The sequence below is a fragment of the Strix aluco genome, chromosome 7 (genome assembly GCF_031877795.1).
Source record: "Strix aluco isolate bStrAlu1 chromosome 7, bStrAlu1.hap1, whole genome shotgun sequence".
Classification (NCBI taxonomy): Eukaryota; Metazoa; Chordata; class Aves; order Strigiformes; family Strigidae; genus Strix; species Strix aluco.
In genome coordinates, this window is record NC_133937.1 from 3,760,309 (window position 1) to 3,777,501 (window position 17,193).

General features: G+C 51.1%; 1 protein-coding gene across 2 annotated transcripts in view; it reads left to right on the forward strand.

The window, feature by feature from the left end:
- Positions 1 to 566: 566 nt before the first annotated feature.
- Positions 567 to 17,193, forward strand: part of ADAMTS14 (ADAM metallopeptidase with thrombospondin type 1 motif 14) — a 38,637-nt gene continuing 22,010 nt past the window's right edge. For both annotated transcript variants that reach the window (XM_074830225.1, XM_074830226.1), the window contains exons 1-4: positions 567 to 639; positions 1,057 to 1,478; positions 8,487 to 8,643; positions 9,894 to 10,090. In XM_074830225.1, the coding sequence (XP_074686326.1) occupies positions 567 to 639; positions 1,057 to 1,478; positions 8,487 to 8,643; positions 9,894 to 10,090 (849 nt within the window). The remainder of the gene's footprint in view (positions 640 to 1,056; positions 1,479 to 8,486; positions 8,644 to 9,893; positions 10,091 to 17,193) is intronic.

A 17,193-nucleotide genomic window follows, 5' to 3' on the forward strand; every position in this document is an offset into this window, starting at 1 on the left:
GGGCTCCGGCGGCTCCCGGCCCGCCTCGCCTTTGTTCGGGCAGGGCTGGAGCCGAGCGGCCGCGGGGCGGGGGAGGGAGGGGGGGGGGGGGGGGGAGGGCTGGCAGGCAGGAGCCGGCTGCCCGAAAAAGCTTTTTTTTTTTTTTTTTAATCTCCAAGAAAAGAGGAGACGCAACCCGAGAACTTTTTTTTTTTTTTAAATAAGAAAAAGTAAAGAAAAATTTTTTAAAAAATGTTTAAAAAATTAAGAAAAATAATAATTAAACCCCCCCCCCAACCCTAACTCCCACCCCTTCGCGCAGACCCTGCCCCCGGCCCGCCCCACGCCGCGCACGGGGGCCGCGGGCGCGCAGCGCGGCGCCGCCCGGCCCCCCCCTCCCCGCCTCCCCCCCCCCCCCCCCCCCCCCGCCCCGGAGGCGGCAGCGGCGGCGGCGGCGGCGGCGGCGGGAGCGGCCCCGGCCCCGGCCCCGGCGGCGGCGGCGGCGGCGGGGGGAGGCGGGCGCCGGGCGCTGCCCGCCCCGCAGCCCGCCCGCCCCGCAGCCCGCCGCGCCGCGCCGCCGGCCCCAAATGGATTATCTGCGGCTGGTGCTCTCCTGCCTCGTCCCCCTGCACGGCTGCCTGGCCGCCGGCAGCGCCCCAGGTACGGCCCCTTCCCCGGGGGGGTGCCGGGGGGGGCCCCCAGAGGCGGAGGGTGGGGGGTGACAGGTGGCTGGCACCCCGGGGGATGGGGAGAAGGAAGAGGGATGCCGCCGGAGAGGGTGTGGGGGGGTGGATTTGGGTTCAGTGGGAAATTGGGGGAGATGGAGGCTGGGCGAGAAATAGTTGGCGTGCTTGGCGTGCGAGGGGCACGTCAGCCCGAGTTTATTCTGCTACGTTTGACGCGCCCGGTTAAAACTACAAAGCGGAGCTGCGTCGGGAGGGAAGAGCAGTTGTTGGGCTTATCGCGCTCCGGCGGCGCTCGCCAAAGGCTCCCGGAGTCGGGTTGGCCACCGACATCCCGACGCGTGAGCGGGATGCTGCGTGCCCATCGCCTTTTCCCTCCGTCTTGTCTCCGCAGAGCTCCTCCTGTCCGGCAAACTCAGCGAGTATGGTGTGATCGTCCCCTTCAGCGCCGATTGCCGGGGTCGCTTCCTCTCGCACGTGGTGTCCGGCGACGCGGCGGTGGGCATCGGCCAAGCCGCTTGTCCCCCAGCCCCGCGCCCGTCCCGCCGCCGCGTGCCCCGCAGCCCGCTGGATGAATCCCCCCAGCGCCGCGGGGCTGGCGGCCGCTTGCTCTACTTCAACGTCACGGTGTTCGGGAAGGAGCTGCACCTCCGGCTGAGGCCCAACCGGCGCTTGGTGCCGCTGGGCGCCGTGGCCGAATGGCAGGAGGATTTTGAGGTGCTTTTCCGGGAACCTCTCCAACAGCGGTGCCTTTTCACCGGCGACATCTCCGGCATGCCCGGAGCCACCGTGGCCATCAGCAACTGCGACGGACTGGTAAGCTCAAGGCCAGCGTGGAGATTCGTGCGTGCTGCCTGTGTTTTGGGGTGATTTTCTCTTAAGAGGTGGATCACGGTGTCCTGAAACCTGACTTTTTGGTGATGCGTTAGGTGGCTGCACCGTACGTCTCCCCTTCACCGGTTGGCCGCCGCGGGTTCCCTTTCCTTGTGTGGCTTGTGGCATGAGCAGGGCAGGGTGCCACACGTGCCAGGGCTCTGTCCCTCCGCTATATGTGCAGCGATGCAGCTATATTTATTTAAAGGGGTTAAAAAAATTGCTTGCCCCCTGTCTGGGCTGCCTCCTGCCAGGAGGTGGACCATGTCAGATGCTGTTATGCCCACGGGCTCTGCCCGGCCTCTGGAATGGGTACCCACACCGCCGGTGATGCTGCTGCATCCTCACTCACCCGGCTTTTACCTTGGGACTGCTTCAGGAACTTTGTCTCTGCGTTTCCCGCCTCTTAAATGAGGCTGAGCCAGCTCGAGCATCTCCTGAAATCACTGCTAGCATGAGGGCTTGCTCCCGCTAAGCATCTTTTTAGGGGAGGCCCTCTTTTTTTTTTTTTTCTTTTTTTTTTTCCTGATTGCTCACGTGCTCGGAGCCTTTTGACTTTCTGAGTGCAGGGTGAGCACAGTTCAGCATCGGTAGCTTGCTGCACAGCGCTTTAATTACTTTAAATGGCTCCGTGCCCTCCTTAGCCCCGGTGTCTGGTCTGCCCGTGGGTTTCCCACCTTCGATACACTTGAGGAATCACTTCTTATTTTTTTATACCTTTGGCCCATTGCCCTTCAAATTTCCTTTGAGCCAATTTAATTCTTGTTTTAGGTGCCAGCGTTTGCTGATTTCGCCTGGTACCACTTATGTTACTCCTGGGTTGGAGTAAAACGTCTTATTTTGCTTTTTTTTGGTTATATTTCTTTTCTGGTTGTTTTATTCTGGGAGTTCCTTAGCCAATTTTGGCTGCTAGCACAAGCAATTCGGCATTCCTTTCTTTTTATGCAGCGCCTGGTGTTACTATACAAGCAGAAATGATAGAGCAGCACAGCTAGAAATAAATATTTTGCCTACATTTAGTAGGTTTTTTTTTTTTTTTTGCCAACAATTTTAGCACATAATCCGCACCTTTTGAAGCATCTTTTTTGGAATCGGCTGAGGCTGTGAATTTGCAGAAATTTCTCCGTGACATGGATCGCGCTGGGGCTGGTGAATTTGGGCAGGCTTGAAAGCTTTGAAGGTATTTCCTATAGCTCCAGCAAGCAACTAGTAGTGCTGCGCCCGGAGTGAAAGCCTGTTCTTTAAGCAAGTTGCATTGCAGATAAAATTTCTGTTGGCATCATGAGCAAAGGGATGCTGGAAGCGGTCAGCAGCTGAGTCCGTGTCCCGCCGCAGCCGGGAAGCAGCGAGGATGGCGTTAGGGGGTTTCTCTTCCCTGGACTGCACTCTGCTGTTAGGGTCCATCTCAAGTAGGTTTTAGTTTAATTTTTCCAGGCTTTTCTAGACTTTAGCCCCAAGTTGTCCCATCTCAGCCCCTTGCACACTTTCTCAGGTGGGGGTTGTCGTTATTATTTTTGCCCTTGTTCCAGCCATCCCTTGGCCGCAGTTTACTACAGCAGCGATGCTGGTTTCAGATGTAGCTTGTACTGTGGGGTGCTTTTGCACGTGGATTTATGCAGCTGTACCTGTCTCGCCATCCATGGCACCCCCAAGCCCACTGTTTTAAGCTCGTGTAAAGGCAGAAATGGCTCTTCCCCCAGGATCAGCAGCTCAGGGTGCTTGCTTCATCCCTCTTTGCCTTCAGGAACCCCCTCTGCAGCCAGCTCGGCGGGGGCTTTGATGCTGCTGTGTGGGGTGGGATTAGCTGAGCCGCGTTGTGCTGATGGTCTTTGAGGGTTTGCAAACGCCCAGGGCTTCTGCAGGGTGGTTTTGGTGCGCCCCCATTTCCGAAGCTGTCCTGGGACACGGTGTTAGCATCGTGGTTGCTGATGTGTTGTCTCACAGATGTTTTATTTCTTCATGGAGAGCTCTAGCAGCACTAGGGAAGAGAAAACCCCCCCCCCCACCCCCCCACCTTTTTTTTTTTTTTTTTCTTCCTGCAATGTATTTATTGCTCCATGGCCAACAAATAAATACCCTGGCCTCAAGCAGCAATTTCCCATCATCCGGTGAAGCACATGTGGTGATTACAGGCTGGGGGAAGAGGTCAGGAGGACAGAGCCCGAGCAGGGGCTTTGCTCCTCCCCCTGTAAAGAGGATTTTGTGATATGGCCAACGTAGCAGTTGGTTTCTCTCTTTCATGGGCTTGCTGGCTGGTGTAGATTGCTGTATGGTCCTCTGGCTTAAGTAAGTCTGACAGCTTATATATCCCCTTCGGAGGAGCTGTGAGACCAAGAGGACCAAAAAAAAACCCCAGAAAGCAGTAAAAAGAGCTTGATGTAGTAAATGGAACAAGAAACGGAACCGGAACGTGGCAGTAGGTATGGATGGGATGGGAGGATGGTATTTACGACCACGCTGTACCTCCAGCGTGAGCCGGCAGGGAAGCAGCAGAGCATCCTGGGGGGATGTACACGGTCCTGCTAAATGGGGACTGGCTTAATGCGGGGAGCACGGGCTGGAGGTGGCTTTGTTGCTCTTCGATACGCACGTACCCTGGAATTGTGGTGGACTTTTGCTGGAAGTTATCCACGAGCTTCAAAAGGGGATTGTGGCTTTTGCATCCCAGTATAGCGTGTGTGGGAGGCGCAGGACTGCGCTTGGCCGCTCGTTTCTGGTCAGAGGAAGCGTTCTGGGATGCTGCAGATGAAGGTTGTGTACACAAAGAGATTATGCTGTGTATAAACGGAGACTGAGATTATAAATAATAAGAAAAAAACCCCCAGTTCTTAAAAAAGAGAGTACACATCAAGTCTTTCCTAAATCCATATTTAGCCGTGTAAGTGAGCTGATTTTTTTTCACAGATGCTAAATCCATGACACCTTCCACATCGGTTATTTGCTGTAGGCATCCACGTGTGAAAATCTGGCCCTTTTTTTTTTTTTTTTTTTGCAAGGGTGTCTTGTACCAGGTTGGGAAGATGCTGTAGTCCATAACAATGTCAAAGCTGATCCAAGCCACCAAATTCCTAACTGGTAAAGTAACGTTAGGCAGAAATCTCCCCAAATCTCCCCCGGCAGACACATCTCGCTGCAGTGAAGGCATCCCATCTTTCCACACAGGCTTTAGTAGCGTGTGATTGACCTTGCTTTGCTGGTTGCAGAGATGGGTGAAGAATTACCATCTGTAGGCACTGTATTTGCTTTTCATGGCTGACTTTTTCCCCACTGCTCTCCGGGATTGTTTGCACCAAACAGCAATGTGCTGCAAAGTGTAGAGCCAGCATTTTCCATCCCTGTCGCCCTGGCTTGCTTTGGATGGGTGGCAGCGGATAAGCAGAGCACAAAAGCCCTCAGGAGCAGTAATTAATAGGGAACGAAGGGAGAAACAGTCCCTATAACAGTGCCCCTGTGCAAAAAGTATGGATTTGTCTTCCAGGATTTTCCCTGCAGCTCCTGAACTGTAGGGTTAATTTTGGGAAGAAAAAAGGTGCTGGTTTAAATGTATGGCGAGTGAGATGTCTCAAGATGTTGCTCTCGATGGGAGTGGAGCAAACGTGTCTGAAGGTGGTATTTTCTCCCCCAGCTTCACTGGTGGAAAGCTCTCTCTGCATCCTGCTTAGCATCTTGCCTGAGTTTGCGATACTAGACCGTGTGCCCGGTAAAGAGCATGGAGTGAAAGTCTCAGTGGTTAATTATCTCGCTTAATTCTGTGTTCCCCCACGATGCCAATGAGTTTGCAGATGGAGAAGTACCAAATAGTGACCGAGCACCTCTGGGCTGTGCCCTGGTGCCACGCACACCATGCTGCTGCCCGGTGTGGTCCTGCTCTGCACAGGGCAGAGGCATCCCTCTGCAGATCCCCCCCCCGACGCCTTCACCGGACAATCTCCAGATGAAAGGGGAGTGGTGGCTAGCGACGGTGCCTGCCTTCACACAGCCCGGATTTCTGGGACTTTTTGTCCAAATTAAGTGTGAATCGTGTAGGAAAAATACATACTATGCACACAGCTGGATTTCCCCCTCCTCGGCGCTGTTTGCTTCTCTGGCTGAGTGGAGTGGCTTTATTAATTTTTCCACGTTTCAGCTGTGTTGAAGTGCCACAATTTCCTGAATTCCCATGAGAGTTGGAGTTTTTTTACCCAGTGGCGATGGAGGAGTCGCTTACCTGGGGTGATGGGGGGTGTCCCCCTTGGAGAGGTTGCTGTGGGGCCAGTTCATCTCTCCCATAGCCTGGGGAGACGCAGGAAAGCTGGAGAAGAGACGTCACCCTCTGCAAACTGGCAGAAGTGAGTTTAGTGTTTTCCTTAAAAGAAAAAAAAAAAGTGTATTTTTCGTTCTTTCCAGTGGAATTGTCTTCAAAGGGCCATTTTCTAGTTTGGGAATTACCTTCACCGCGAGCTGCAGACAGCGTCTCATGTTAGAAATATCTGTAATGGTAGTCTCACCTTGCCAGGTTTCATTTGATTTAGCATTTGTTAAACCGAATAAAATTGGGGATGGGAAGCACACGGCAAATTGGTCATTGAGGATGGGATCGATCTCTTGGCAAGAGCCCAAGGAAAGCTTTGTGAGGCTTTTTGGGTGGTGTCTGGCTTCTTTTGCTGCCTCCCTACAGTTAAAACCTTCCCAAAATGCTGAAATACAACCCGAGCTGCTCCTTTTTTAAGACTGAGCAGGTTCATGCATGCCTCTTGCAATGGTGTTTTTCGCTTTTTTTACTTTTGTAGATGCCAAGGGTGACTGCTGTGGTTTCTGTTTCATTTATTAGGTTGCTCTGATCAGATGTGCACACAAGTCCTTGCGGTATCTATTTTGCCTGTTGGTCGTCGCGGGAGTCAGCAGCGTGTTGCATCCCGCCTTTGGGAGAAAGCACGGGCGAGGGAGTCTGGGCTGCTTTATTTCTTGAGCCATATATAATTAGTCACGAGCTGTACAGCAGCACAAACCCAAGTGGGCTGTGGCTCGGGACCAGGCTCTTTCATATTTTAATCCAGCCTTGCCCCGGCGCGATGGCACGGCTTTCCTCCGGCCGCCTGACTCAGCAAGTCCCGGCTTTCGCTGTAAACCCATAACCTGGCTTTGGGGTGAAACGCCCCGTGGCAGGGCTGCGAGGGGGTCGCAGTGTCTCGGCAGACCTCCTCCTGGAACAGGGACTGCTGGGTGTACCATGCTGGGTGCTTTCGGGTAGCAGGAGTGCCACTCCAGGCCAAATTTGTAGCGATGTGCAATCTGGAAGCACGTTAGTTGGTGGGAAATCATCAGCGTAATTCCTGTGCGTAAAATCCAAGTGGGCGATGCCTGTGTCAGATGCCCAGCGTCCTACCCTCCTAGCTACTCGTTTTTGCATTAAGCAGTGGATGCCCACCTTCTCTTGTTGTATAATAAAGAGCAATGGCTTGACTTGCCCAACCATCACTGGACCTGACCTGTGACTTGACTCCCTGGCTTGAGCTCTACCTCCTCACCACCACCTTGCCTGGTGCTCCAAACTCTTGGTTGAACCTGGCTGTGACCTTCATCTCCTTGGCTGGGGGTGGTGGGACAAGCCCTGGCTGGGCAGATCCTGCCCTGATGACCTGAACGTCTCCTGTGGGAAGGACCTGAGATACGTGTGTCAGGCAAGTTGATCGTAGCACAACTGCCCGTACTTAGATTCCTTGGGAAGGAGGTAAAACAAAACCAGCCAAAAACCTGCTTTCCAGAGGAGTTAAGCAGCTAATAAAACCCAAGTGGAGTAGGAAATTTGATGAAGTCTAAAAGAGCCAGGTTGGCTGATGCCACGATGAATGCAACGGTACGTGAATGCGAAGGGGATCCAATGACCCAGGCGGGCTTGGAAGAGCCCCAGCTTTGCCTGGCTCTTTACAGAGCCCAGCTCACGTCTTCATACCGCTCTGCGCAAAATATATGTATCTCTCTATATATATATTTTATTTTTATTTGATGAAAACAGTTCCAATACCCCAGCCCTGATGAGGACTCCAGCAGGTACATGCTATTGAAGGCAGATCCATATGTTCTGCCTGTGTTTTCCAGGCAGCTATTCAACAGCAGGCAGCAGTGGGCAGCGCCGGAGGAAGGAGCGCGCGCGTGCGTGGTGGAGGGGAGCTGTGAAAAATGCTGGGTTGGGGGGGCTGCCCATGGGGTGGAAGCCAAATCCTGGTGATCCTTTTACTTGCCTGAGGTCCGAGCCAGCCGGCACTGTGGGGTACGAGCGCTCGGGCTGATGTGAGGGGGATTTGGTGGGAGCCTGGTGTTAATTAGGAGCAGGTCGGTAGCCAGGACAACATTTCCAACCATGTTTGCCCTCTCATTCATCTTCTTCTTTGAGAGGTGGAGTTGTAACGCTTTCCAGCTTCTCCTCCAAAGGGATTCCCAAGCACTTCACGGGGCAAAGACGATGGTTTCTTTTTCCTTCCTTCTTGCTGTGACTGCAGTTAGTAGTGTCGGTGAAATGGCTGATTTCATCCCCAGCACTGTGGAGATGAGGAGGAGGATGGGGAGGGTGCAGGGAGGCGAGGTGGCGTGCAGCCTGTATCCTCTGATGCGCAGGGTTAGGCAGAAAAACTCGTTGCTGATGAGAAGGAATGGAGTTTCCTAGCCATATAAAGACATAACTTGAATTGTGGCCAGGGTTTTTTTTTTTTTGGTGGTTGGTTTTTCCCCCTTTTTTAATTTTTTTTTTCCATCTACAGGAGAAATTAAGGGTTATCGTACGTGAACAGTGTCGTGGATCCATCCCAGTGTCATGGAGTAGCAACAAGACACCTGGTTTATTTGGAATGCTTTTTCCCCTTGCATTCATGCATGCTCTGCGTCGATCTTTAATGAGTGTATTGAGTGTGTACGTACACGTATATAAAAACACACCTTTCTTTTCCCTTTTCTTTCTTTCCTTGTGGAGTCCAGGCTGGCCTGATTCGGACAGACAGCAACGAGTTCTTCATCGAGCCCCTGGAGAGGGGGCAGCAGGAGACGGAGGAGCACGGGAGGGCCCACGTGGTGTACCGTCGGTCAGCCATCCGACAGGACAGTGCCGAGCCCCGCCAGGACCTCCACCCCGAAGGTAGGGACTGCTGGAATCTAGCCTTTCCCAGCAATTGATAATAACTATTTCTTGTGGGGGGAGGATTTCTCCCTCCGCTTGCCCTCTGGCTCGTACATCTTGCCCTGTGGCTTTAGACTGGCTTTAACTGCCAGTTGGGTCATCAGCAAGAAAGAAGGAAAGAAAATGCTGGGCTTTCTCCGGGAGCTTTGAAATTCTTCCAAATTTGGTTAAAATTGGATGAGTTAATAAGAGTTATTCTTCCTCTTCTTCAAAGAGGAAGGATCTCCTAGATGGGTGTGGTCAGGCCCATGGGTGATCACATCAGCCTTGGGATGGGAAGCAGAGTCGGGACTCATGAGCAAAGGGGTCATGAGGAGCTGGACTTGGTCCGACTTGGCTGCTGACTGCGGCTTGGTGATGTAGGTGCTGCAGTCTTGGTTTAACCACCTATACGCTGTGAGATGTGGCGTAGATTTGACTTTTAACAGAAGACAGAAGCCCTTCCTTTTCCCAGCCTTCATAACTCACTTCATAATTTTGCTTTTCCAGTGCCTTGTCCTTTTTGGTTTTCTTCTTCTTTGCCTTGAAGGAGAAAACATAGCCCTTTTTTTATAATAGCATTACTTAGCTGTGTGCTGCACTCTGTGTGCATAAATCACCTGCTGACTTCCCCTCCCACCCGCGCAAAGCCGAGCACACCCAGAAATGTTTACAAGTCTGGGGTCAACGTGGTGCAAAAGCACTCTATGAACCTATTTATATATATGCAGAGGCATTAGCCTTCTCTGGCATTTATTCACCTATTGTGGCACTGTAATCGGCTCCCTGATTTTTAAAAGAGTTTAAAATTTTTCCAGGGTGTGCTCGTTGCTTTTGCAGCATCGGTAATGGAACTGCAGCTGAGATCTTTGAAGGGACTGCTGGGTGATGGGATGAAAGGTGTGGTGAAGGATGTGATGAAGGATGCTCTGACTATGGCTGTCTGCTCTCAACCCCCAGCTTTGCGTGTGTCCTCCCCACCTCCCCAGGTGTCCCACCAGCACCCAACAGACAGTGTAGGACCATCATCACATAAATGTGTCTTTTAGTGCTGGTGCTGCCAATCCAGAGCCATTTCCCTACCATAGAGCAAGCTGGATTAGCAACCTGGTTGGAGTTAAATATCCTATTTATTTTTCCTGCTTAATTTATGTTTTTTTTAAGTGTCACCATGGTGTCAGGTCACCTCAAAGGCTGTTTCTCTTCCTGCCCCCCTGTGCTTTGCTCAGTGCCCGGCGTGCAGGTGGGTGATCTCCCCAACTCCCTGGAGCTGATGACGGAGCGGCTGGGGGATGCGGAGCGCAAGAGGCGCCATGCCAGGAAGGATGACTACAACATCGAGGTCTTGCTGGCGGTGGATGACTCGGTCGTACGCTTCCATGGGAAGGAGCACGTCCAGAACTATGTCCTCACCCTCATGAACATAGTAAGACTTGGCTTTGGGTGTCTGCGGCTCCCACCCCTTCCTTGGTTTACTGCTCTTTGGATACTGCAAATCTGTTATCCTGGGAAAGAATGGGTTTGGGGGGGCGAAAAAGTGCTGCAGGAAGGGCTATTCCTTTGCACAGCTGGCTCTGGTGTTTAATAGCTGTGGCAATTGGAGTGATGGAAAGCATCACGTTCCCCTGGCCAGTGGCAGTTGGTTGCCATCACTGTTGGTCACCCGAGTCCAAGAGCATCTTGTGTTTCTCCTGGCCAAGACCATCTCCTCCTCACGGCCAGAATCTCAGCAAATGCTAGGAAAGAGAATGATTGTTGATTATTTAGTTTGGAATTATGATATTTATTCTGTAATTATGATGTCTGTTATTTATTTTGAATAATATTTGTCGACGAGGGAAGATTTTTATAGTTTTGTCACGTTCCTTGGAAAACCTGTGCACCTTGAAGATTAGTCAGTTGTATTTGAAAAGGAGTTTACAGCAGCTTTCCAGCAGCCCTGCTTCTGCGTCTCTCCTTATTCGGTGGTGCAGGGCAGCCTGTGCTGATTCCCTACGCTGCTTTTCTTTCCTTTTTAAGATAAAAATGTACATATTCCCCAAGTCCTGAGAGATGTGGAAGGATCAATATTTATTCAGCTATTCATCTTGCAGGAGGCTTGCTCTGCCGGCACCTGAATGTCTGCAAAGAGGGGCAGCCTTCAAAGTTCTCTTTCGTGGGCTGCCCCATTTTTGTTTTGTTTTCCATGCTTTATCCTCGCCTCTATTTATTTTTATCTGAGTACTCTTTTGCATGGCGATGGAAAGCGTTCGAAAGGTGCAACCAGCTCAGAAATAACCAAGCTATAAAGATGCTTCTGCTTTCTGGTTGCTTGTTTGTTTGTTTGGGCATTATTTCTGCCCTGGCAGGCAGGCTCAGAGCCATATTGCCAGTAATGAAGGGGAAATTATCAACATAAGGGGTAAGGATTTGTGGGATTAAAGGCCAGGTGTAATGTGGCCAGTTCCAAATAGAGATTTTGGTTTTGAAAAACAAACGCCTTCGTTGCAATGTTTTATTCTCCGGTGCATTATCCTGATGTCTGTGGTAGAATGCTCTCAGCATCACATAAATTCACTCTCTGAAAGTTTCTCCCCTTTGCTTATTAAATCCTTCTGCAAGGGGGAAGCCACAGGGTTCCCCTTCTGACCTGGGGCTCTTCCCACATTACGGGGGTCGGAGATGATGTCATTTTTTTTCTTTCCGATCCGGGGGGACGGATGGTTTGAGTGCCTGGGGATTGTCAGCTCTAATCAAAAGGTTGGTTTTCAGGCACATTTCATGGTTTATACCCCGCGGGCAGGACTTTTCAGGGAGTGAATGCGCGGGATGCTGTGCTGGGAGAAGGGAGGACCGCTGTCTATTCAAATAAAGGCAGTGCTGGAGACTTTAATGAATTATATAAAGAGGGGAAAAAGGCAGCATCAATAAAAGGGGGAAAAAAACCAGGATAATGCATGCAACAAATACTTCCCCAAGTATTATTTCCTTCTATACATTCTTCCCCCACCCCCTTCCCCTTCTTTCTTTCTGGTTTTTAGTGCGTTTTCTTTCCAGCTTTGCTGTGACCTCCATCCGCCTCCTCTTCCCTTGGCGCCGCCTCGTTTCCTTACCGGCTCGGATTGCCTTAAAATACCCGATTCAGCATAAAAAAAAAATGCTTTCTGGCCTGGATGGCAGAGGGAGAGAGAGAGAGGAGGGTGCTGGGGGTTGGTGGGGAGGAGCGTGCTAGGACCACACAGCTGAACACTAATCCCATTAGTTGGAGGCAAGGGCAAGGAGGAGAGGCTTGGCCAGCCCTCTAACGAGGAAAGGACTTAATGAGCTGGGCTGGAGTATGCCGGGGAGATGCTGCATGGGAGCCAGCTGGGCAAGCCTCCAGTTTTCCAATCAGGAGATATCCCAAAGAAAGAGGCAGCAAGCTTGGAAGTTGATAATAAACTTTCCTGGCCTTTTCTTTCTGGGGTCCCCATTGGGTGCCGAGGGGGTGGTGGGACATGTACACCTTCCCAGTGCTGTGTGGGCTCAGCTTAACGCAGCGCTGCTGTAGGTAGGGTCCTGGGGCTCTCCCCGAGACACAAACCCTTTTATTAGGAACCTGGTGTCGGCTGAAGCTCGGTGATAAATGATTCGTCACGGAGAACTTTTTTTTATTTTTTTTTAAAAAACCCCCTTATTTCGTTGCCAGAAATGTGGTTGCCAGGCTTTTCATTAAACAGCGCTGTGTCCATCCTGGGAAGCTGCCATGAGGATGACTGCTCCTTTTGTGCACCGAAGAGCTTCCCTGCAGGCTGCCGTCCCCGCTAGCTCCCAGCTCCCAGCCTGTATTCTCATCCTGCCGTTCCCTTCTTGGCTCAGAGGCTACACCAGGATTTTTGGGTCAGGTTGAAGCGAGTGGGAAATGCATCCTTTGCCATCACTTGCTGTGCACGCTGGAGAAGGCGTATCTGAGCATATCTCATAAGTCTGAGCCGAGCATCGCTGTGTCCACTCCAGCAAAACCTGGCCCCCTCCCTGATGCTGGGCTCTTGGGATGAATATCTGGCAATGTGGCGGCTGGAGGAAGCCGTTCCCCTGTCTTGCTTGCTGCCCGTGGCAGGGATTGCGATGGTATCAAAGCAAAATTAGCATCCCCCAGCCACGGTGACTGCTGCGTGTGAGGGCTGAAGGGTGGGAGAAGGGCTGGGAACCAGGAGGGGATCCAGCACTCTGTAAGGGAAAGAGGAGAGGAGGAAATGTTCTGTGTCCTGCTTTGCTTTTCAGCCTCTTGTCACTCAGTTGGGCTCCTTGAGAGGGAATTACCCTGTTAAACCCAGGGCTGTGCTGGCCATTCAAAGCCCAGGCATGGTTTTCTCCTTTGGACTTCCCACCGCTCGCCTCTCATGCTCTCAAGGCTGGGGCTGGCGCTGCTCTGAGGAGACAAGCTGAGCTATGGGCTCTGTTAAGCCTGTCCTTAGTATCAACTGGTTTGCTGGGGTTTTTATAGGATATTGCCCATGATTTGGTTAAGGATGCAAAGGTACTTGGTGTTTTCCCATTGTTTCAGGTTACTAGGGAAACCCCATGACTCAGAGCCCTCTCCAGGCTGGGACTTGCCCAGCTCCTCTCCCGCACATCGGCCAAATTATTGTTCCCAAAGGCTGAGTGACAAAGAGTGCTACTGAGACCCCATGGAGGAGACGGTTACAGGAAAAAAAAAATCAAACCTCCGGCTTTAATTTTAGCCGATTATCTGAAAAGCCAAGTCGAAGTGTGGATTGCTCGAGACACTGATTTGCCGAGCTTGGTGCCGTTTCAGGAGGGGGACCAGTCTGAAATGATGGGCAAATTATCATCCTTCTGGTGTGTGGGGATTTTTTGGTGGTTCCTGAGCCATCTTGTTGCTAACTGATAATAACAGAAAATACCTCTGATGTCTGTCTTGCGCATACACGCACTTTTTCTCACCCCCTGTGTAGGCTCACATGTTTGTTGCTATGTTTTTGCGACAACATAGCCTGTTGCATAAAGAGTTGTGATAAAATCTAGAGTCTTGCTCTGCAGAGCAAACCTCCCCTTTCCTCCATTCCTCTGTATTGAAAATGTGGGTAACACGGGTCTGCCCTTGCAGACGGTGGTGTACAACCCTGCAGGGGATGCAAGTGTGTGTAGCGAGCCCGATAATGTAGTCAGGAGGATTTCTGCCTCTGTTCCTAGCCCCTCAGCCCCAGAAAACAGGCTTGGGGTAAACCACCAGCATGAAAATTGAGTGAGGGAGTAAAAGAAAGGAGCTTAAAGATGACTTGGCTGTTCTGAGTAAGCGTTCTGGGCTTTTGAAATGTCAGCTATTCTGCTGGTTTGGCAAATTCTTTTCGTGTCTCTCTCTTTGTTTTCCTTCCCTGAAGAACGGCGAGGTCTAGACATTGCCAGTGCGGTTTGCTGTCGAGATCTTGCGTCTGGGGCTGCAGATTCGGGGCTGGCCAGAGGCTTGCAAGGATTTAGGTAGGCAGTCTTGCTCCCAGTGCCAGCAAGGGTCTGAGGTGGGGGAGCGTTTCCACGCACTAGGTGAATTCATTGAGTGTTTTAGAGAGGATGCATGGGGTTTTAATGTTCCTTTCATTCTTTGTAAAACATTAGCATCGTCCCCTTGGCTGGGGGCTTTGGAGTTGCCTGCTGGGGGTCCTGCAGGCTGGTGGTTCTTGCTGGTTTGCCCTTAATGCAGAGCTAGCCTTAAGGGCCGGTCTGTTTTAGGTGAAAAAAACCCCTCTTTTAAATTAAATGGCAGAGTATTTCTTGCCGGGTGGCAGTATTAAACAGACTGGGCATCTAACCATGTGGGTGAGAAGGATAAGAAGATTTTTATCCCATGTATCTTCAGGGAGACAGGTCCCTTTACCTGAACCCTTTGCTGAGCAGGTATTTTTTGGGGGGATTTTCTCTGAAGACACTGACTCACTTAATGGCATCCACAGAGGGCAGGGGGAGTTGTGCCAAGCCTGCAAACTGCTCTCCAGGCCAATTTCCATCCCCTTTGCTGGCCTGAACCAGCTCCAGGGTGAGCTGATGGCGTTCGGGGAGGTAATGCTCGCCCCCTGCCACCTCCATACCCACTTCTTTGACAGGCACCACAGCACTGGGAGAGATGCTGGCCCTGCTGATGATCCCCCCCAGAAACTTGGGGATCACAGAGTCGCAGCTGCCATGGCAGCAAGCACCAAACCCTTTTGATTTTTTTTTTTTTCCCTTGATCAATTATTTATATCTGGCTATTAAGGGAAGTCCGTAGCCTTGGGCAGTCTGGTTCCACATCTGCTTTCTGAATTAACCGTAAAGGTCACTGCAGAGCTGGTATCTGTTAGGTACAGATCCCTGCCTAAATGCTGCCCTCCCCTAGACACAACAGGGACTGGGGTCTAAGGTTAACCCTTTGGTTCAGAGGCTGGAGGGGTACCTAGTCCCTGCTAGCTGGAGGAGAGTGGGATTTAGCATTGCTTTAAAAGGAAGATTTAGGGGATTAAATGCCATCTTGGAGTAATACAGCTTCTTGCATCTTAGTCCTTTAATAAGCTGTTTCTAAGCTGCTCGTGGTCCTGCTGCTGTCCGTAGCTGCTTCTCTAGCAGGGCTGAGGAAGGATGTGCAGTGCTGGGAGGGTGTTGATGAGTTTAGTTGTCAATGACTGTGAAAAGTATTGCTGTTCCCAAATTTTTTTTTCTCCCAGGGTAGCTAACGTTGCCTGGGGGTGCACGGTTTGGGGCAGGGAGCTCTCCTCAGACCTGGGGACTGTTTGCAGGCACCACTGGTGGGAAGAGACATTGCTGAGAGGAGGGCTGCTTGGTAAGTCAGCTGGCACGGAGCAAAGCTCTTGCCCCAACAGCTCCTCTGGTCGTGCTCCTTCCTCCCCTGGATGCGACCGTCCCCTTCTCTGGAGAGTGGCTGCCATGTGGTATGTTGTCCCAGAACATCCTTTCCCGCTGCCTGTGGGGTCTGCTGAGCATCCTGCCAATATATCCTGCGCAGCTGCGAAGGGAGAGGTTTGTGCTGCTGCCTTGGATGCTGCGAGTCACGGCAAGGTCAGGCAGTGGCTTTGTCTGGGAGCTCCGGCGGGTGGAGTGGTCCCTAAAGCAGGAACACGGTTCATCCCAATGGATTGAGGGGTCCTTGGGAGTGGGGAGCAAGCAGCAGAGTGCTGGTGGGGGATGCTGAGGTGCTGATTGCAGTGGAGGCTTAATGGTGCTCCAGCTCCTGACAAGCACTGGTGGTGAAGGAAAATGCATAAAGGTTTGGGAAAGTGAAGGACATGGCCGTGTTTTCCCCCTTGTTCCCCTGAACTATCCCCCAGGTCCAGCTCTCCAGCTCTTCAGGGCCATAGCACATTTTTCATTTCTCCCTTTCTCCCCCTATTTCTCACCGGTTTATATTGCCTCTCAGATGACATGCATTAAGGCTTGGAATATTTTTGTAAAGGGCCAAACTCCTGACGTGGGGCTTCTGAGATCTGCTAACATTTTCTCCAGGATGCCAAAGCCTCTTACATCCCAAAACCCGGGGCTGAGCGTGACCCTCCCCGGGGTGTTGCAGCTCCTTGCTGGGATGGATGCTTCATGCTGTGGTGGGACTGTAGGTATGAGTAATGTTTGCAGGCCAGAGCCCAGCTGCAGCGCTGCATGACCTTCCTCCCATCTGCGTACATCCCCAAAAAAAGAGTTAGCATCAGAAGAAATCCATCATATTCTCATTAATCTTACAAAATGCCTTTAAAAGGTACTGGTGCAGCGTAAATGAGCATCTCGACCAGGGTTGAGCTGAGGAGGGGTTGTGCAGTGTTATCTTTCCATGCTGATGAAGAAATGACATCACGGGGCTTACAGTCTGTGCATCCAAAGGGATGCCTTAATGAGGATGGACTGGCAATTTATCTGTTGATTTTTATTTTTTTTTTTTTTGGGTCGGTTTTGCTGCATTCGAAATGTGGCAGGCTCAGGACCTGCATTATCTCTCTGTAAAGCTTGGAACCACTCCATGGGAGTATTAGTTGTCATGGGGCAATGTTAACGCTGGGTATTTGGGTTTAAAAATGGCCTGAGTGAGTATTTCAAACAGATACACAGCTTATAAATCAGGGGGCTCGTAAAGCACTCATGCAGACTGGGAAATGGCTGACTTGGATTTGGGCAGTAGTTAAAGGGGTTCAACCCTCAAGTTCAAAAGTAAGCTTAAATTTAAAAAAATGAATGGGGAAAAAAATAGAAAAGCTCCATAAATCTGGTTTTATAATATTAATCTAGTCTGGAAAGCTGTGATAGAGCTGAGGCAAATTATTTCTCTCTTGGACAAAGTTGAAAAAGTATTTTTTAATTTAAGCATTAATTCTAATCAGTATTTAAAATGGTTTTAATTTGACTTCCTCGACTTCTGCTGTCTGACTTCTTCAGTGTTCATTTTGGAGACTTTTGGGAAATAAGAAAGTCCCATTCTCTAAAAATCAGGTTTTTTTCCTGGGCTGTATTTTCTCACGTGCTTTGCAGGTGGGTGAAGGCTGATCTCCTGCGCTTGCATGGGTTTATGGCTGC